We start from the raw sequence: 21,606 nt of genomic DNA on the forward strand, positions 1-21,606 counted from the left end.
CTGTCCAATTGAAGACAGTGCCTATGTGGCTCAATGTTGTTTTAAAGTCTACTGCATGGCTACTAAATGTAACAGAATTGCTTGAGGTCTTATCCACACATTAGAAGGTGCAAACACTTCCTGACCTTCTAGTTGTATCATATATGGTGGCCCCTTTATTTTACATGTTTGAATGTTAGTCTTCTTTAAAATTGTAGCGCCATTGGGCTTATTCTACGTTACTTACTGTGTAATGCAGTTTGAGTTTTCAAGTTACTCTTGACAGCCCGACAAAGTAACTTCGTCAAGCACTTTGAGTCATATTTGTAAAGGGCACAGAGCCGAAGTCTGCACTGTCGAACATCTTTAAAAGGGTGCGCTGGACACAGACTTGGTTGTTATGCCCTAGTACAGCTAATCCACTGCCCCCGGGGAGCAGGGCAGTTGCAAACTCGCACCTTCACTAGGGGCAGAACATTAGTGTAAGGCAGATATGTTGTTTGCATTAGCCAGTTCGCCTTTCACAGTGCAGGCAGGTGCTTTAAAAAGTAGTGCAGAGGGTGGATGCAGTGCGTGGGTGCATCCGCCTGCAGGAGGGCACCTGGGAGTTCCCTGGCACCTCCTGCCCCCACCCTTTCAAGGGACACACTGACTGTGCACCACCTCTTTGTGGCACACAGTAGACATGCCCCATGAATCTCCTTTGCCTCCGTGGCCGCGTCTAATACGGCACAAACTTAAACGGAAACTCATTCTTCAACTTCATGTAGCAAATGTCCCCCTGGAAATGAGTAAATGTCCCTTAGGATCATGCCAGCACTATATGTGCATCAGTGTGATCTGTATTACAGAACGTGCTGCACAAGTGTCTGCAGCCACTTGTTTAACACCAGAGTGCTCTTATGGTGCACACTACACGTTGTGGTCCTGTGGCACTTTGTGTAATACAGTCCTTGAAGAGCAAAAGTGATGGCGCTGGGACCGGTAGTAAACAACGGTACCATTAAAGGATACTGCTAAGCAAGCACTGACTGGCCTGTGATACAAAAAAGGTTGCATTGCTATACTCGCAACAGCTTTTCAACTAACGTTTTTGAATGGTATTATATGATTTTTATTTCAATGATTGGTAAATGATATTAGACAATAGTTAGAACTCTCCACCAGAATGTTTTCTTCCAATGAATACATGTGATTTTTTCATTTGAACGATTTTTATATTAACTCGGAGTATTTGTATAGCGTTGGTCTAGCCACACGAGGGCCAGCAGGGCACTTCGACAGTAACAGGTGTTCTGTGCAGGCACAAAGGTATTTAAACCAGCTCATTGACAGCAGAACATACCAACTGCAGAGAGAAGAGGAGGGGTTCGCACCTTCATTTAAAGGTAAGTGGACTTGATGTGAAAATCCACGCATACTTATATATGGGGCACACTGGCATGTGAGAACATATGCAAATATGTAATTATGCATGCAGGCCCTCATTTGTACCCGTTTGTCCAGCAACCGAGAAAAAGTGGCTAGCCATTAAAAGACCGCCCTTCCTAGACACGATTAGGGTGTTTCTTAACGCCTCTTAATTCCTTAATCTTCACTATACAGCATTCAACTCTTACTCCTTCGCCTACCATTTAACAGGTACATAAGCACCTCTAAACCCCGAAGGACGGAGGGTGGACAAGGAGCTTCCACAGCAAGAGAGATGTCTAATATCCATGGAGATGAAGGAGCCTTAGACAGGTAGTTGTAGAAGGAGTGCGCTCTATGCACCAAGAGCGGAGAAAGCTGGGTGAGGTGGACTTACCCGATGGCTGCACACCATGGTTAAGAAGCAAGGACCATTTCACAGTGTAGTTACTGGACCCACAAGGACAGCATTGTGTAAGGAGGAGACCAAATGCTCTCTGTGGGGTGAGAAGGAGCATTACTGGCTGCTTTCACATCTTGCCAAGTCTTGCTACTTCCCTTAACAAGAGCATGGTATAAGGGGTGGTCCATGGTAGAGCACTGCTCCACCTCTTCTCACCTCCTCCATCGAAAACTTCCAGAAAACAGATCTAGAATGAAGTTACCATGACACGCCAGCAGAATCAATAGATGCAGCGGGTCAGGGATCAGGGAACACCCTTAGTTCTGTCTTCTACTCACCCAAATGAGCAGCTGCACTAGTACGACATTCCCTTTCCGGCAGGCCAGGTGAAGGGCAGTGCGTCCGTCGCCTTCGCCACAGGTCTCATTCACCTCCTCCCGGGAGCCGTGCGCCAGCAGCAGGATCACCATGCGCAGGTCATCCTCCGCCGTGGCTCGGAGAAGTTGCTGGCCCAGCGACAGATCAAGACATTGTAATGGTGCCAGGAAAAGCTTCTGCTCGTATTTGGCCCGTATCCAACGCTCCTTTTCTTCCCTAGAAATGCAAATAAGAAACGAGGTTTCAATAGAATCAACCATGGCTGTTGGGCTTTCGCAATACATAATATGATGGATTCATGCCAAGTTTCTTGAGCGACTGACTGTTAATTCAAGTCATAAGCAAGCAGTGGCAAAATCAGTAGGCATGGCATTGGCAAACCTGCAAATTTATTTTTTTTTTTGCAAACCTATGTAATTGAGTTATTAAAAGTTTAAAAAAGTAAACGTCCCCCGTCAAAGAGGGCATGGATGTTCGCAAAAAAAAAGTAAATAAACTACTGCAAAAACAAGTAAAACTTAATGAAAGCAGAACTTTGTCAACCAGCGCTATCACAGAAGCAGACTACTTTTGGGTGGAGGTGCCAATATCCCTATTGTGAAGACAGCCAACAGCTAAGTTGGCTGACCCAAATGTCCCATACCTTGGTGGGCAGAAGTAATAACTGAATGTCAGTTGAAAAGAAAGATGGATGAAAATAGAGCGAGAGAATGAGATCGAGAGAGAGAACACACACAGACAATCACATTCACTGAAAAAAACAAAGGTTAAAGTAACGTTATGGCTAGGGGAAAATATAACATAACATTTTAAACTAAAAATAAACACTGGCATTCACTAGCTATAGTTCGTTATCTCAAGTAGCTATAGCTCATGCCCTAAGGCAAGTATAACTTGCATGCACGCCATGCATTGCTAATTACTCCACATATTACATCACTCCTGACATCATCTATGACATCACTGATAATATCACTGCAACATTGTCAATTAAATTATAGATGAGAAAACTGTGCAAGGCGATGGTGCCAGATATAGTTACCTTAGGGCACAAATTATAGTTACTTGAGATAAATATAACTGATGAATATCAGTGTTTTTTTGAGTTTCAAATGTTACTTTGTCACTGAAATCTTCACCTAACTCTCCATAACCTTTATTATTTTCAGTGAAAGTACATTTTTATTACCATACGTAAAGTCAGCATCTCGCAACAAGCAGCCAACCCCACATTCATAGCGCGAGTTTGAGCACAGGGCCTGGCCTGCAGTCTCGCCTTGCATCCAACCCATCACAGGTACCTAATCCCATACCACACATGGCTGATGCTCGATGTGTAGTTGGCAACACGGCCTGTTGGCCCTGAATCAAACCCATTGGCACACCCCCTCTCACCAAGCCACTTCGGGCCCCAGGGGCCTTTTTTTTCCATGCCCATGTTCCTGTGAGCAGGGAAGGCATGTCTGTTTTCACCCAGTGTGAGCTTTAAAAATACTCCAGCCGAGTGCCGACAGGGAAACTACAATGTCTCGGGGGTGAGCTGGTCTTGGCCTACCCCAATGTAATGTGGGAGTTATTAAGAGTGAAGGCTCCTCCACAAATTCACTGCAAAAAAGTTTTTATGGCCTGGCCTAGGGGCGTCATGGTATCCTTCCTCTTCCCCCGTATGTCTTTTTTTAAAATTTATTTTTTAGCTTTTCCGAGGACTGAACTTTACACATTTTTTGCCTTAAGTGCTCAAAAGAACAAGTTATTTACCCTCGGTAATACCTTATCTGGTAGAGACTATCTAGCCGTAAATACCTTACCTTAGAACTATCCCCAGGCGTCAGACAGGATCCAGAAAATGTTCATGAGCAGTACCCCTGCGCACCAGTAGGTGTTGTTGCTCGGCTCCAGGTGGCCTCGTCTGAGTCGCCCGTGTCAGAAGCGATGTGCCTGGTGCCTATACAGGTGCCACTCCCAAGAGCGGAAATCAGTTTCTTTTCATGACTTTCGCCAGGCAGGAGATTGGAGCTCTGAAGAACACTGACCACTGGTGTGGAAAACTAGGGCCCTGAAAGGGGGGGGGGGGACAGCCTGGACCCTAGAAATCTGTTTACAAAGCAGGGAGGATGGGTGGCTCTGTAAGGAATATGCGGCTAGATAAAGTCTCTACCAGATAATATTTTACTGAAGGCAAGACAGAGACTTCTAGCTACAGATTTCTTACCTTAGAATAGATGCCAAAGCAATACCTCCTAGAAGGTGGAGCTGCGAAACCGCTTCACACTAAAAAGTCCTGCAGGACCAAACAAGCAAAGTGGCCATCCCGACGGACCCGACTGTCCAGGCAGTAATGCTTGGTGAACATGTGCAGAGAAGCTCACGTTACTGCCTGGCAGATGTCCAGGACCAGATCTCTGTGTGCTAACTCAGTGGCCGCAGGCTTAGCTCTGAATTAAATGAGCACATACACCCTCAGGGTGTTGCTTCTAGCCAATGTGCAGCAGATTTTAATGCAGAGCAGGATCCACTGGGAGATGGTTCTGCAGAGCGTTCCTTATCTTCACTATGAAATACCCCACGAAGAGTTGGTTGTTCATCCGGAACTCTTTCGTGCTGTCAAGGTACAACGACAATGCTCTTTTTGGGTCCAGTCGGTGGAGTCGCTCTTCTCCCTTAGAGGGATGCAACAGAGCTTAAAAAGTAGGCAGGGTGATGGACTGACCTACATGAAATGGAGTGACCATTTTTGGCAGAAAGGAAGCTCTAGTGCAAAGAACCATCTTGTCTGGGAAGATGTCTAGGCGCTGAAACATAGATGACAAAGCCTGGAGCTCACTGACCCTCCTGGTAGATGTTAATGCCACCAGAAAGGCCGTCTTGATGGTAAGGAGCCCAAGAGAACAGTAATGCAGGGGCTTAAAGGGAGCACACATCAGAAAGGTTTGAGTACTAAATTTAGATCCCACTGAGGCATGATGAAGGGTGAAGATGGAAGCATATGTTGAACACCTCACAAAAAACTATTTACAACACGGGAATTGAACAGGGATTGCTGATCTAGGCTACAAAGGCAGAGATGGCAGAAAGATAGCCCTTAAGGTGCCCAAAAAAGAGCACTGAGGGCAAGAGAAAGAATAAATAGAAGGACTTGAGAAAAGAGAGCAGAAGGGTGGTCAACTTGCTTTTCTGTACACCATGCCACAAACTTGCTCCAGCGGTTGGTCGTACACCATCTTGGTGGAGGAAGGCCTGGCTGCCAAGATAACATTGCAGACTTTGGCGGAGGGTCAAAAACGGTCAGCTGTTGCTGCTCAATCTCCACGGATGAAGGCGGAGCATTGCCAGGTTTGGGTGAAGAACCCTCCCATGCTGCTGTGACAGGATATCCTCCCCATCAGGCAGCCTGATCAGAGGAGTGATGGCCCTGCTCAACAGCTCTGTGTCAGAGTCGGGGAAAACAATAGGGCCAGCGTCGACATCAAGACTGGCATCGGGGGAAGGTTGAGGTGGTACGAACAGTGCAGGTCTGGATCCATCCATGGAACAAAAGGGTCCGAGTGGCGCAGGGGGTGGACCTGCGGGCAGGGAACCAGAAGGAGCTCTGCCCAAACTCACGTGGCCCGAAGGCGCTGCACCAGGGACAAGCTACTGAACTATGGGGTGCATGGTCTTATAAAATTCTCAGAGCTGGGCGAGGGTAGCTCCAGCTCCAAAAACTCACTGAGGCGCAGAGACAGACCAGGCACAGGCTCAACCACTAAGTTAGGCCTCAAGTGACAATGCTCCCTTGTCTTGTCGGAAGACTTCGATGGAGGAAGCAAAGTTGAAGACCTCTTCGACTCCTTACTCTTCTTTTTCTTGTGGAACTTACCGCAGGATGACTTCGACGAAAATCAATGGCTCTGTGACAGATGCCGGGACCTTCCTCTGGACCGGGAGCGAGGCCGTCGCAGAATCACACATCGAGCAGCAAGGAGCTTGAGGGATCGCTCCCTCAAGGCCTTGGGATGCATGGCGTGACAATCAATGCAGGTCTTGGCTTCGTGGTTGCGCTCAAGACACCAGGGGCAGGCAAGGTGCAGGTCCATCACCAACATTTGTCTGTGGAAGGCACTGCAGGACCTAAAGTCAGTCTTTCTTGTGGGCATACCTTCTATAACAGGACATTAATCTCTGAAAAATACTTCGACAAAAGTTGAAAAAAGGTCAGCAGAAACATGACTGGGGGTAAGTGGCTCTCTCTGGTTCTGCGAAAAATGTATGGATCCAGTATGACGCCTGGGGATAATTCTAATGTAAGGAATCTGCGGCTAAAAGTCCCTATCAGATACTACTAAACAGATTTACACCATATCACAAAAACCACTGTTTCTGGACCAAGATCGTGTTTTACAAATCAAATATGATTTGTAAAACACAACGCTTGCAAGATCCCTAGAGTTGTCTTAAGACCAGGTAAGTTGACCGTTCTCCATTAAGAGTGTGCAGTAACGGAAGTCACAGCTTCCAAACATGGTTTACAAAAATCTAGTTGCCCTCTATTCCTGGACTACCAAAATCTTCAAGTGTGATAATTTCCTACAATAATATTTTCCCATCATCAACTTGTAGAAGCCAGCTACTACTAACTCACTTACAAAGCAAAACTAATTCAAAAGTGAATTTCAGCATATGTAATAAAAGCCTAAAATGCAATACGGAATAGTGAAAACATCTGGATGGGAAGGTGAAAAAGGATGAAGTAGACATTTGGATCAGATCAGTGCAAGACTTAGTGTACTTCTCAGGCCCTAGGGCACTAAATCCCACACCTGTGGCGCTACACCAATAATCTAAGCCCATAAAGGAAAGCATGATACCCTCAGTCTGGATAGTGTGCGTGATAAGAAGATGTAAGTCCCTAGATACTTGACAGCTACTGTTACAAAGACTGTAAGTGTCCAGAAGCCGTATAACTTGAATTTCACATGGAAGGACACAGAAAAAGACTGGAGAGCAAGCAAGAAGAGGGTTAAAAGCTAAAAGTGACTGAAAAGATGTAACGGCAAGAAAAGTGAAATGTCGATTTGCTAACTGTCACATATACCAATGTGAAGTTTGTTTGAATAAAAACATTTGAAGAAAAAAAAAGCTAAAAGTGGAAACAGTATATCAGCATTCGATCTACAGCACTGTGCACAAATAGTATTCGTCAAGCATTGCCCAAAGGAAGCTTACACAGGCGTGGACACGATGATGCACTGAACACAAAAGCATGGAGCAGTGAATCGAGGTCAAGTGTTGTCAAATATACAACTCACACACCACCCGCACCTGCACACACTACATCACCACCAGAAATGTGTGCCCTAAAAATCATGCAGGCCAGAGTTTAGGGCCTTCTGCTGGACACCATTAATTACACAAAGCCCCCATCTGGTAGATATTGAGTGAATAGAGTTGGCAGTGAAAAAACATGCATATTTTGCAGAGGCTAAGGAGACAGTGAAAGGGCTAGAGTAAAGGACAGATACAAGAACCAAAAGCTATGGGATGAGAAGGTGGAGTAAGGAAACCGGCCTGCAGGTGCAGGCAAAAAAATGCAGATATGAACACGGAACAAAATACGAAATGTGTGGTGTTTCCTTAAAAGGGAGAGGGAGGGGAGAGGGAGAAGGGAGGGGAGAGGGAGAAGAGAGGGAAAGGTGGACTGCATGGCTGTAAGGCAAAATGAGCAAGAAAATAACTTATAGAAAAAAGATGCGAGGTGAAAAAGTGAGCAACGGAAAAAGCACAAAGAAGAAAGTAAAGAAAGGTTGTGAAGGAGACAAACAGGAGGGAGGCAGAGAGGAAAGAGTAAGTAAGGTGAGAGCGATAGAAGGAGGGAGGGAAAGGAGGTGAGTGAAGGGGCGAGTGATAGGAGGAAGAGAGATGGAGGAAGAAAAAAAGGAGTAGGACAGAGAAGAAAATGTAAAGGATGGTGGGTTAGAAGAAATAGGGTAGAGGAAGAATGGAAAAGTAGAATGGTGATGAGGAAGAAGATTGAACGAGGAAAATAGAAAGACAGAAAGAAAAGGAAGGATACAAGATGTCTGTAAGAAGGTGTTTATGCACACTGATTATTTTATGAAAAGGCGATTTTTAAGAAATGTAAATACTGCAAAAGATATTATTGTTTAATTCAGGGCCGCCCTTGAAAGACAACGCAGGGACGTGGTAGGCACACCCGGGCAGCTTCAGGTAGCATGCCCGCTCTGAACACAACAGGAACTTAAGGACAGTGGAGGCTCCGCTGGAGGGGAGGGAAGTGGGTGGGGAGGTGGTCATCGCCCACAAAAAAAATGGAGACTCAACGAGGATAGGTGCTTCGATGAGCACGCGCCTCTTTTTTGGAGGGCAAAGTAAGGGAGCGCACCAAAAGAAAGTATTACTTTAATGGAGGAGCCGAGGAGGAAATGTCTACACGTTCTAGCGGAAGGAGCGGGGGCAGTGGTTTGATCTGTTGACACTTGCAAATAATACCCCAGTGGCGTGTTAGAGGAAGCGATTGCAATCTCCAGGAATGATGTACACATTTCACCCGAGTGGTCTGCGGCAGCGGAGGAGGGGGCGATGGCCTGTTTGTGGCTCCGAGCACTGTTTACTCTCTGGTCACTAATCTAGTGTCAGGCCAGAGCTAATCCGCTTTTAAATACCTGGTGAAGAGCATCCTTCCTCGTAAATGGGGATTAGTCCCGCATCACATCCTAGAACATGTACGGTGACCCGGGAGCAACCCTCGTGCTTTCCCGAGAGGAAGGAGGGAATAAATGGCATCATAGGCCCAGGTGCATACCCCAAAGCAAGGCACATTTCAGTGCAAACAAGTCCGTCGGATAGGACCAGGTGCCCATCACCGAACCAGAAAAATGTCTTTTTTTTTTAGAGCGGATGTTGGTTGGCTAGTATCTAACGTGCCTTTTGTCATGACATTGTGGCACTTCGGATACAAAAAGTCTGGCAATATACCCACAGGAGACTCGTTCAAGCAAAAAATGTCACTTTGTGAGATATTTTCTGTAAATTACCCAAAACTGTATAATAGCAAAATTCCTGACATAACTTGAAATTTTCTAAGTGCAAAACTCGAGAATTACACGAATTTTGCCAGCATAATTAAAATTCCTCTCATTTCAGGGTAAATTTTATATTATCTAATGGGAGCTAATACCCAATTCTGAAGACAGAAAATGCAAGACGATAGGGAGACTGTAGATGACTGGTGAAACGAAGTATACACTCCAGGATAAGAAAATCTCCAGCCATAGAGAGAAGGACACGTGTGACCAAGAACCCAATCCAGGACACAAAAATCAATGTACAAAGGAAAACCTCATAGGAAAGAACAATGGCGTGTGGAAACAGGCGCCCACCACTGAAAAAGGATTCCAGGGAAATGAATGACAGATGGACGACTGGATCAAGTACTCGCCACAGACTAAAGGTACCCTGGCAGTTGAAATTAGTTGCCTACCATGGGCAAGAAAAACTTCAAGGCAAGACGAAGCAGGACCAGGTGCCCACCACAGGCAAGGCAACATATTACAGCACAGGAAGGCCGGCACAATGGTCCAGGTGCCCAAAAAAGAATATCCCAAACCGTAGAGAAGGGTACACAGGGCTCGGAGCCTACTCCTGGCCAAAACAATTCTCGTGTATATGTGATAACAGCACTTATACCCATTCCTGCATTTTTTTTGCTTTTTCCTTTAAGCCACCTTCCCTTCGTTTTTACTTGATAGTCTCTGCTACCCACGAAGGTGCTAACTCGGCAGTGGTACCAGGCATGGTACTAGACTCTGCCTGGTCGAAGATCTTCTTTCATTGCCAGGAAGTAACTTTCCTGGGTCGGGCTATAAAGTGATACTTGGTTGGAGGCAGTTTCCATATTGAAGGGTACTCAAGAGTTACCCCTCCCTCTTAAATCCATTTTAGATTATATTTTTATATTTCTTCCAAAGTTAGTCAAACACAAGACAAGCATGAACACAACAAATTACATTTAGCTGAGGGCTTTTAGTAAAGCACAGCCTCAGCCACCCTCCTACTTCATTCTGGACATGGTAGTTCATCTGCACAATGGTTGCATATACCTCCTATGAGGCAAAGCATAGTAGTGGCTTCGTTTTTAACACAATCATTTCAATTTGTTTTTCAATGCACTTTTTTGTCAAATGTTTAACCCTGGGCCTTCACATTCCTACCGTATGCCCTCACCCCGAACCATAGCATATACCCTCCACACTGCCGGCACTGAGATGTGGCCAGTGAATCCCTTCTCTGATGTACTGTGAGATGGCCCAAAGACACATCAAGGATCAGCTGATCGCCACCTGTGCGGATGTCTAGCAATCCGTAACTGGTGGACCAGATCCCACCAGTGACTTCCTACCAAGTCCTGTAGGAACTAAAGTTGCCTTCCGGCACATGGCACCATTGCACCTTTCTAAAACAAGCATTGGAAATGCAATAGGCCTCGGATTTATTTGAGTTAGAGCTAATGGCATTGTAAATGGCAATGTCTTTTAGCCATGTGTTATTGAGTGTATGCATGTGGTGTGTATTGGAATTATGTGGGTTGGATTGGAATTGTAGCAATAGTGGCATGCTGCACTTTAGATGAATATGTTTAAAAGTAAAGTGCACCATACTACATTGCTACAATAGTTAATTGTGGATGCGTTAACAATTGATTTGTGCACTGATTGCTGGTGGTGCGTGTGCCTGGTGGAAGCGTGCACGGACGGCTGGTGGTGTGTGTGCCTGGGGAAAGCGTGCACTGACGTCTGGTGGTGTGTGCCTGGTGGAAGCCTGCACAGACGACTTATGGTGTCTGTGTGTGGTGAAAGTTTGCACTGACGTTGTGGTTGTGTGTGTGCCTGCGTGTGTGGTTGCGTGTGGTGGTGAGTGTGTGGTGGTGAGTGTGTGTAAGTTTGCACTGAGTGTGCGGTGGTGAGTGTGTGGTGGTGAGTGTGTGGGTTCTTATGTGTGGGGTCTTATGTGTGGGGTCCTATGTGTGGGGTCCTATGTGTGGGGTCTTATGTGTGGGGTCTTATGTGTGTGATGTTACGTGTGTGTGTGTGTGTGGTGGACATAGTTTGAGTTTTCGTACCCTGCACACTCACACACTGTTCACCCTACACACTCACCCAATGTCCACCCTGCACACACACACTGTTCACCCTACACACTCACACACACACACACTGTTCACCCTACACACTCACACACTGCTCACCCTACACACTCACACACTGCTCATCCTACACACTCACACACTGCTCATCCTACACACTCACACACTGCTCACCCTACACACACACACACTGTTCACCGCACACTCTCACCCTGCACACACTGCTCACCCTGCACACACTGCTCACCCTGCACACTCACACACTGCTCACCCTGCACACTCACACACTGCTCACCCTACACACTCACACACTGCTCACCCTACACACTCACACAATGCTCACCCTACACACTCACAATGCTCACCCTTACACACTCACAATGCTCACCCTACACACTCACCCAATGTTCACCCTACACACTCACACACTGTTCACCCTACACACACACACTGTTCACCCTACACACTCACACACTGCTCACCCTACACACACACACTGTTCACCGCACTCTCACACTGCTCACCCTGCACACTCACACACTGCTCACCCTGCACTCACACACTGCTCACCCTGCACACTCACACACTGCTCACCCTACACACTCACACACTGCTCACCCTACACACTCACACAATGCTCACCCTACACACTCACACAATGCTCACCCTACACACTCACACACTGTTCACCCTGCACGCTCACACACTGCTCAGCCTGCACGCTCACACTGCTCAGCCTGCACGCTCACACACTGCTCACCCTGCACGCTCACACACTGCTCACCCTACGTAATGCGAAAAGACCTAGCTCTGCCCTTTGGCCTGTGTTGTAATCGTACAGTAGGTTGTGAGTAGTTGCGCTTGATTGGTTGGGGCGTCCCCTCCTTGCTGCTCCCCTCACAGAGGGCCGGCTGCCTCCATGAAGCTCCCAAGACATGTGTTCAGCTGTTCTTTGTTTTAGCTCCTGTGTGTCAGTGCACCGTGTAAGCGCACAAGCATACCCTGCTCTCTCTGCACTCACACTCACTCTGACTCCCTCTCACTCTGCACTCACAGTCACTCTGGCACTCACTCTCACAGTCACTCTGCACTCACAGTCACTCTCGCACTCACTCTCACAGTCACTCTGCACTCACAGTCCCTCTCGCACTCACTCTGCACGCACTCTGCACGCACTCTGCACTCACAGTCACTCTCGCACTCACTCTGCACTCACAGTCACAGTCACTGCACTCACAGTCACTCTGGCATTCACTCTGCACTCACAGTCACTCTGGCATTCAGTCACTCTGCACTCACTCTGCACTCACTGTCACTCACTGTCACTCTGGCACTCACTGGCACTCACTGGCACTCTGGCACTCACTGTCACTCTGGCACTCACTGTCACTCTGGCACTCACTGTCACTCTGGCACTCACTCTGCACTCACTGTCACTCACTCTGCACTCAGTCACTCTCACACTCGCTCTGCACTCGGTCACTCTCGCACTCTGTACTCACAGACACTCTCGCACTCACTCTGCACTCACAGTCACTCTCGCACTCACTTTGCACTCACAGTCACTCTCACACTCACTCTGCACTCACAGTCACCCTGGCACTCACTCTGCACTCACTGTCACTCACTCTGCACTCACTGTCACTCACTCTGCACTCAGTCACTCACACTCACTCTGTACTCAGTCACTCTCACACTCTGCACTCACACTGCACTCACAGTCACTCTCGCACTCACTCTGCACTCACAGTCACTCTCGCACTCACAGTCACTCTCGCACTCACAGTCACTCTCGCACTCACAGTCACTCTCGCACTCACAGTCACTCTCGCACTCACTCTGCACTCACAGTCACTCTGGCACTCACTCTGCACTCACTCTGCACTCGCAGTCACTCTGGCACTCACTCTGCACTCACAGTCACTCTGCACTCACTCTGCACTCACAGTCACTCTGGCACTCACTCTGCACTCACTGCATCATGCATAAATAAGCTCACCTTTGTTTTTTTCCTTGCTTTCAGGGTCATGGGCTGGAAATAGACAAATGCTTCACAGACTTCAGTGCGATGAACTTTTGGGAGGCAGAGGTTACAACCCTTCTGGGAGTTCTTCTGCGTAAGCATGTGATGCGATTTTGGGCAGAATCTAAAGGGAGTATTTTCTTTCTCCCTCGACAGTCCCGGGTGCCCAGTTGCACATTCTCTGATCATCGGATTTCGCCAGTGGTAAGCTGGTTGAAGGATTCATTTGTTGTCAAGGTTATCTATAGTTATTGATGTTCCATGCCAGTTTGCTGGTTTATTCACCACTTTGGCCCATTTTGCTCAATCTTCCGTCGGTAGGTCTTCATCTTCTCTGGAGTACTTCAGCTGGTGCTATACCTGTTGTATGTTTCCAGTGGTGTATTAAAGAGGCATTCATTTTAATCAAGAGCTGCACAATGACGTTTAGTAATTATAACTATCCTTTGATATAGTATGTGATTCTAAACCTCTTATCAACTGTTCTTAACCAGAGAACCAAGGAAACTTTGAGGATTTTGGCTAACCACTGCAAGCAACACGATATATGGTCCTGGGACAATGACACATAAGAGAAAGTAGGAATCTGAGATTCTGCCTATTATGCTATATCAGCCCCAAAACATCTAGAAAAGGCCTGACAGAAGTGTAAGCCAAGAAGGCAAATGTAGCCATTTTAAAAGGAAACCTGGAAAATGGAAAAGTGGTGTAATAAGTGAAAGAAGTCCAAGAAAGTTCAGAACACATTTTACGACTCAGGGAAGAGGTACCAGTCAAAGAGATGAGAAAATGGCTGTCACAGAAGACCCCAAGGGAAACTTCTCACACACTGCTGCTCTAGGGAAACACAAAAGATATGACAAAGCAGAAGATCTTGAGTAATAGAGGTTTCAGAGATGCAGGAAAACAGAAGAGGTCAAGTCTGAGCTATAGAACAAGGAAAGTGTACCCTGAAGAGAAGAGCCATTTCAAAATAAATTAACATAAAAGAATCGCTAGGCCTGCCAGGGAGCACAGAATCAACCAACAAAGAATATCAGATGACTAATATCACACGAAGGGAGATATTATGAAGGACAAAAGTTGAGGAATAAAATGATATAAAATATAAGGAATGGGGAAGAGGAGTAGTGTGGTGAAAGAGCAAGCACAGGATGTAAACAATAAAAAGGGGGGGTGGGGATGGACCATTAAACATAATTATGACTAAGGACAGTGGATGCTATGTTGCAAATGTTAGAAGAAGGCTGGTCGAGGAAAAGTGTGTGGCCACGATAGCTTAGTTAAGACAACAAAGAAGCCAATTCAGACAGTCAAAGACACTGTGGCAATACAATATGGCTGCAAAACAACACATTATTTCAATACATTGGCTGAAGTGCACTAACAAAAAGTTTAGGTGTTATCTTCTTGCTCTATTTCTAGGCAGCACACACTATCCCAGCAGTGCCGACCTGACAACATATCTCAAAGGTACACTCCATCGAGACAACTGGAAGAGGAATCCATTTTCGTGTGTCACTACTTATCTAGCGGTAATGAATCCTTTATGGCCGGTGGCCTTTATTTAAACTATTGGGAGATCAATTTGTTTTTTTCAGTGGATTCTATCAGGAGATAATTTGTAGGTGGCATGCCATCAATTTGAAAGGTAGCCATTTGTTCCTACTGTAGATTTAATTAAACCTACTGGAAGATTCATCAGTTTCGTTAGATACTTCTGTGAACATATTGAATGAAGAAATGAGTACATGATCCATTAAATGCCTCAATTTACTTTCTTAGGAAATTAATTGTGTGCTAATGTAATCTCCACTTTTCTTATTAATTGAAATAGTTAATTATTAATTCCATATTTTAGAGTTCAATATTTTCTAACTGTTAAGGGTGACTATATTGAAATGTGAGAAACCCTGCATTAATTGAACCTCGCCTGCAAGATATAGACTTCATTATGTAGATGAAGCTTGTGTTAGTGGACTCTGTTTGGAATGGAGCTTCTGTTAGCGGTGCACTATTTACTCTTACTGGTTATGAATCCTGCCTAAGTGTAGTCTCTAGCAGTGATTTCCGAGTTTATGAACTCTTTGGTGGAAGATGGGTGCTGTGTTTATGAACTCTCCGTCCATTCTACTGAGAAATGAATGATTAGTTTGTATCTCCCGTTTAATATCTGGGAGAGTCCTTTACTTTTGACAAGTTTTAGTTTTCTGATACTTGGTGCATTAAACCTGGTTACAGTGCAACTCCTGAAACAATTTCATATCTGAAAAGTTAATTATGCTTGCCAAGAAGGACCTTTTCTTAGTCTGAGCCTTTAGAAGGTTGACGAGACGAGGTGGGAAAAGAGCCTTTGCATGCAGTGCACATATTCTGTGCTCCAACGCAAGAGCAGAATTATTTCCTCAGGTTTTATTTACTACATGTTTACTCCTCTTTGCTCTTGGTCCAGCTCGGTTCTAGATTTCCACGCCCTCCCAGAAACCACCAATCAGAGGAAATCCTTGACCTTGAACAGTATCAACGGTTGGATACTGAAGGGAGCAGAAAAAAGTTTAAACCAGGGAAAAGGAAATAAAGAGAAAAAAACAACTTTCTTTTAATTGTGCTGTGTTATTTGCAGCAGCTTGGAAGTTCGGAGCCAGGGGCAGGGAATGAGCTACGGCTGCCTGATCCCTCTCCACACACAATTTACAGTGTGTGTACCATCCCAGTGGAAGATAATCAAGCCTGCCGAGGACTGAGAATGGAAAATACAGAGCATCAAAAGGATAAATATTAAAGGAAAATTACCCCATATGTCATCAAATAAATTGGAACGTTGAGCACAAGTGACATATTTACTTCTTGATTGCAGATATGAATATCTTGGAAAGCTTCCCAATTCAGCCCGAGACAAACGCTACTGGTGTAGTCTATAATCTCTCCTTAAATTAATGCACCTGTCCCTGTAGCAGCGGTCCTCCCACCACACACGATGCTCACGGTGATGTAGGTCTCTGGATTGATGCATTTCTCCTTGTGATACTCGCACACTTCCCTCTCTCACTTCTCATACCCTTGTCAGTGCTGGTGTCTTGATTGATGCACCCATTCGGTGTTACCTGCACTGTACAATCTTCCACCTGATGTCTCTGGAGGGAAGTGGTCGCCTGCAGATTGATGCGATCAACATTAACAGGCACTGTGCCCTCTCCTCTGTGCCAAACCCTAAGAAAGGGAACCTTCTTTTACTCTTCAATTAGTAAGGTAATATTCACTAGAATTCTTTTTAACCCCTTCCACGCTCATGACGAGCTGAGCTCGTCATGAGGTAAGCCTGTCGTACGCTCATGACGAGATGAGCTCGTCATGTGACGCGGTAATTGCGAATCGTTAGCGCACAGCGGTAAAACGCTTAGCGCGGATGGGGTTAAGGAAACATTAGGGGGATGTGCTATTTGTTCACGAAGAAAGAGTTACACCTGACCTCAACAAGGTACCTTCATTTTAGAAGGACGTGTGACAGCCTCAGTAAACCAATAAACTGAAAAGGTCATAGGCTTTAAATGTATCAGTAGGTGCAATAAAAAACTCGGCCCTACTCTGCTAAGCTGCATCAGTGTTGTTTTTTCTGTATATGTGCTAAAGTCACACAACATGCCTTGTGCTGTTTGTCCTCCAAGACAAAGAAACGTGAATATCATCGAATTGAAAGGATTTTCTATCAAGTGGTGAATACACGTGCACAAAATATGATAACATGTAGAGATGTTTCTTAACCACCGTAGTAACTAAAGAGTGGCCTTAATAGTGAAAAAGGGTGATCAAGAGAAGCCAATACTTTCTACACACCCTGAAGTTTTACTTGAGCACCCTCTATTCTCACAATCACAGATATACTCTATTTTCACATTCTAGGAGTTGGTACATCTATTATCATTTATAAAGTACATTTCAACCCTGTGTAAACACAGATGGCACTTTGTGTTTTGATGCCCTTTTCATACATTTCTGGGATTCTCTACAAAAACAAAGGGGTGTGGGATCATTTTGTTAGGTTAGCCTGTCGATGTATTGTTTAGCGATGGTTGTTACTGGTTAATGGAAAGGCTAAAATGAGTCAGAGCCTCTCTGGGGTCTTTGAGGAAAGGATGCAGGAGTCGAAGGACTTTGCATTTATTGAGTTCTACTAGGGCAAGCGGTTGTCCCCTTGTTACCTAGAGAGTGCAGTTTGTCATAGCTCATGCCCATGATGACATCTATAGATTATTGGACCTGTCCAGTCTTCCATATCCCATATCTCTGGTTATGATATTCTACAAAGTGATGCTGCTGCCCATTTGTCACCTGCACAGTATCCTTTTTCGTGCATGAAGTCACCAGTAAGGTCAGACTGGACTGATTTGTTTAGGTCATCTGTACAGTCCGCACTCATCCAAGGCCCTTGCAATTTTCTACAGAATGATGCGTATGTCCATGTGTTACTTGCACAGTCCTCCTTCATGCATTTAGTGCTCCTGATTATGTCAGTTTATTCATTGATGTTCGTGATTTTGTTCCAGCGATATCACGTATACCTTGAGATTCTGCTTCTCTTTAAAAAAAAAAAAGCACACATAGCACCTCCGGTGTAAAAGTACCCTGCAATAGCTATAAGTTCCTTTCCACTTGAAACGAACAAAAAGCACACAACTGCTTCAGGCATTCCAGCTTGTTCCACGATTCACTGAGGTGCAGCCTTGTTAAAGTGAGATGAGCATTGGGCTCACAGAGGTAGCAGTGAGCTGAGCAAGCAGAAGATATAAGATGCATTCTTGGAAGTCCTGCTCAGTCATGGAGAGCCCAATTAAGCGTACCCCTCCAAAGATGCCACCCACTTAGGAGCCTCTCTCCTCCTTATTCGCGGTCTGCTTGATAGCTATGTCCTGCCTTGTCGGTCGTAATGTCACTTGTCCCAAAGGAAGGTGGCTCAGAGAGCAGGCATGTCAGCAGTAGATCACTTAACTTCAATGCGAGCCTCTGGAGGACCATGGCTCACAATCAGGCTCACTGACTAATGAGCTAAGAAATGAATTATTGGAGCGGTCAGCCAGAAGCCGAGAGGAGGAAAAATGTGCCACCTCGGCCCTGTGCAGACCGACCTTCCAATAAATCAAGCAAACCAAGGAAGTTGAATAAGGAATCTGCAATAGGTTTCACCTATCAGCAACAGAGCCGCAAGAGAACCAACACATTACTCAACAAATGGAAGTCAATCCACGTTCATTTGGAGAAACAGGATAACCCATGTATTGTTGGTCCAGTGAGATCAATGTGTGTCCTCTTTGGCATGCAGGAGAAACAAAATATAAAGCAAAGCATATTCTCTCAGAGACAAAATTTAATCCTAGCACCACTGGACAAGTGTGGGTGACTTGTGTCCTCAGAGGTGCAGAAAGACTGACACACTCCTGCAGTAGGTGTGGGTCAATGAGTCCTTACAGAGATGTGGCTGACGTATCACTAGGCACCTGAAATCAAGCTATGTCTTCTCTGAAATGAAGAAGCACCGTCCATCTTGGTAAGTGTAGACCGAGTAGTGGACTCTGATGAAGTACTCATCTTAGCCCATTGCACATTTTTTCGAGTGTATGCTTTCAAATATCATACATCACAGCCCATTACACTAACTCCAGCGTATCCTCCAACTTGACTGCTAATCAATGTGTATCCTGTCAGAAATGCAGGAAAAGCAGCCTAGTGCGGCGCAAGTGAGATTAATGTGTGTCCTCCTAGAGATCTAAGAGAAAGGACGCGAACACCGCTTGGCACATGAGTTCAATGCATGCCCCACCAGAGAAAATGAAGCCACACATTGCTAGAAAAGTGAAGCCAACTTGCGTCCTCATAGACACACAGAAGTACACCCATGCATTACTGAACAAGTGAACTGAGGCATTATTGGGATCCAATGACATTATTTGCTTTCTTGGGGATGCAGAACCTCCACATAGCTAGACAACGTAGGTCAATCTGTGTCTTCTCGATGTTGCATACGTGCCCAGACAAGTGAGGGCAATTTTTGCCTTCCTCTCAGAAACGAGAATGATGTTGCTTGATAAGAGAGATCACTGAGTGTCCCCTGAGGTGCCGAGGTACCATGGCCATATCCTGGACTTCATTATTTCGTCTGCAGCTCTGACAAATGTAAAATATATTCCTATAATATGATCTGACCATTTCATTATACAAATTGAGGAGGAAAAAAGGAATTCCATCAGGGAAATCTCTATCCACCATTTTCTGGAGAAAAGTTCAAACAAGTAAACTCAGTATGGTTTTATTGATTCAACTGCATGGGTTTTTTCGTGGTGTCACTTCATACTCTTTACAAGGTAAAAACTAAACGGTGATGACACATGCACCATCATGTGAAAACCAAGGCAGCTGCATGTAGACTTCCTAAAAATCTATGAAGTAGCTATAAAATCTGCATGTGCAATATCTTATCACAACCATGTTGCTAACTCATCATTTGTATTGAGGAGGCCTCTACAGTCACTAATGAACTTTCTTTTCTGAGTTGTGTCAAATCTAGAACTGAGCCTTTGCAAGACCTTGACGACTTAGTCTGAACATTTTAGAAGGGAAATCATGATTATCAGAAACGAGATACTCATTCTATATATGGTCGCCTCTTAATATTGCTGATAAGCAGATGGTCCAAAGGAGGATTTGTCTTTCCCCGAGACCCTTACCATCAAACAGGTCGAAAAGCGTATCTGATCTTTAAAGTCTTGCTCTTCTTTGGACCCCCTTGGAGGGCTGCTAACACGTTCATCACCCCAATTGCTCGACTGAGCAGAGCCATGCTCTAGTGGTGCTCGAAAGAACAGTCATCACTCTTCTTCCCAAAGTGAATACTTTTATTTTAGCTAATTACTGTGCGACATTTCACACAAATAAAGCCTAAAAATGTGGTAAAGCCCATTGATCAACAATTGACCACCTTTTTGGGGGTGCTAGGCTGTTTGACCCCCTCAAGCCAGCTTTAATACGGTCTAAGATACTATCAGTGTTGAGGAGGATATTGGATCACCCTTTTTGCCAGGGTGCAAGATAGTCCCTGCTCTGCGCTGGCTGAAGCCATTTGTCTCCAATGGATGGGAATATAGGCCCATGGTGGTCATGCCAGTCATCACTGCCAGCTTGCATTATGGTGATGCCTTATACACTTGATTGGCTATATATCAGGACATTTGTCTTTACCTGATCCAGAACACGACAGTCAGACTTGTTTATGTACCCTGAATTTAAGCCACCCTGGCTGCCTACACTGGCTATCGCCAGAATGCCAAATAGCATTCAAATGTTTCAGTATTAGCCCCATTGCCATGACCGACAGGTCCAGCAGTCTAGGTTCCAAAAGTATTTTCCAGCGAGAACCGAAACATGTTCCATCCAGGTCTTTCTACTTATAACCTCAGTGAAGTGTTCCTTGATGGGTGGCTACTGCTCCTTCTTTGTAGCCAATAAAAAGCTGTGGAATATTCTACCTTCAAATCGTAGATCCAGTCTGACCTCTCATTCTTCAGAAAACGGCTGATAATGTGCCTGCGTTCTATAAAATTTTTAGGTTGCTCCTGATTTTGGGTCTTTTAGTCTTTCAGGATCATAACACCATTTTTGGTATTAGTGCACACAATAAATATAAAATCATCATAACTGGGGGTAGGGTTGGCCGTTATGGAACAGAAACACTCCCTTGAAGCTCAGGCATAGCTCCCTGCTCAGGGACCCATAGGCATCTGATTGCAGAGCAGAGACTCAACTAAGAGACCAGGAATTGCTTACTCCTTGTAGTCCAGAGGACCGGGCCTGGTCTCCCGGGAGCCAGAAATATCAAAATGGTGCTGAGGAAGCCCTGAGGGCGTAGTGGAGAGAGGACCAGACAAAGGCCTGCTGGCTGGAGGTAAAGGCACCTTCCCCCGTGGACAAGGAGCACCAAAAAGTGATAGATTAAGCCCCTTTTCTGGTGAGGAAAAGCAGGCAAAAAGGGAGGTATGCTGGGCTTCAGTGCTTCCAACCCCATGCTGAATGGAGACATGACTGCGGATGGCACCTGATCCCGAGATAAAGAGGTTAGTGCTGTGGGATAGCCCACTCTATTTTTTTCACTCCCACACCACACTCAATGCACAACAATATGCTCAGAAGGCTGACAAGTATGTGTAAACATGGACAAAAACCCTTGAAACCCAAACTGAAATGGGGTTAACAAACAATACTATGCACAAATGTCCTGTGGGA

At 45.4% G+C, this 21,606-nt stretch overlaps 1 protein-coding gene across 4 annotated transcripts in view; it reads right to left on the reverse strand.

Annotated features, from left to right (window-relative positions):
* AGAP1 (ArfGAP with GTPase domain, ankyrin repeat and PH domain 1) overlaps positions 1-21,606 on the reverse strand; it is a 1,166,515-nt gene that overhangs the window by 13,622 nt on the left and 1,131,287 nt on the right. For all 4 annotated transcript variants that reach the window (XM_078681380.1, XM_078681378.1, XM_078681379.1 and 1 more), the window contains one exon: positions 2,131-2,386. In XM_078681380.1, the coding sequence (XP_078537506.1) occupies positions 2,131-2,386 (256 nt within the window). The remainder of the gene's footprint in view (positions 1-2,130; positions 2,387-21,606) is intronic.

This window comes from Lissotriton helveticus, chromosome 3_1 (assembly GCF_964261635.1).
Source record: "Lissotriton helveticus chromosome 3_1, aLisHel1.1, whole genome shotgun sequence".
In the NCBI taxonomy this organism is placed as follows: Eukaryota; Metazoa; Chordata; class Amphibia; order Caudata; family Salamandridae; genus Lissotriton; species Lissotriton helveticus.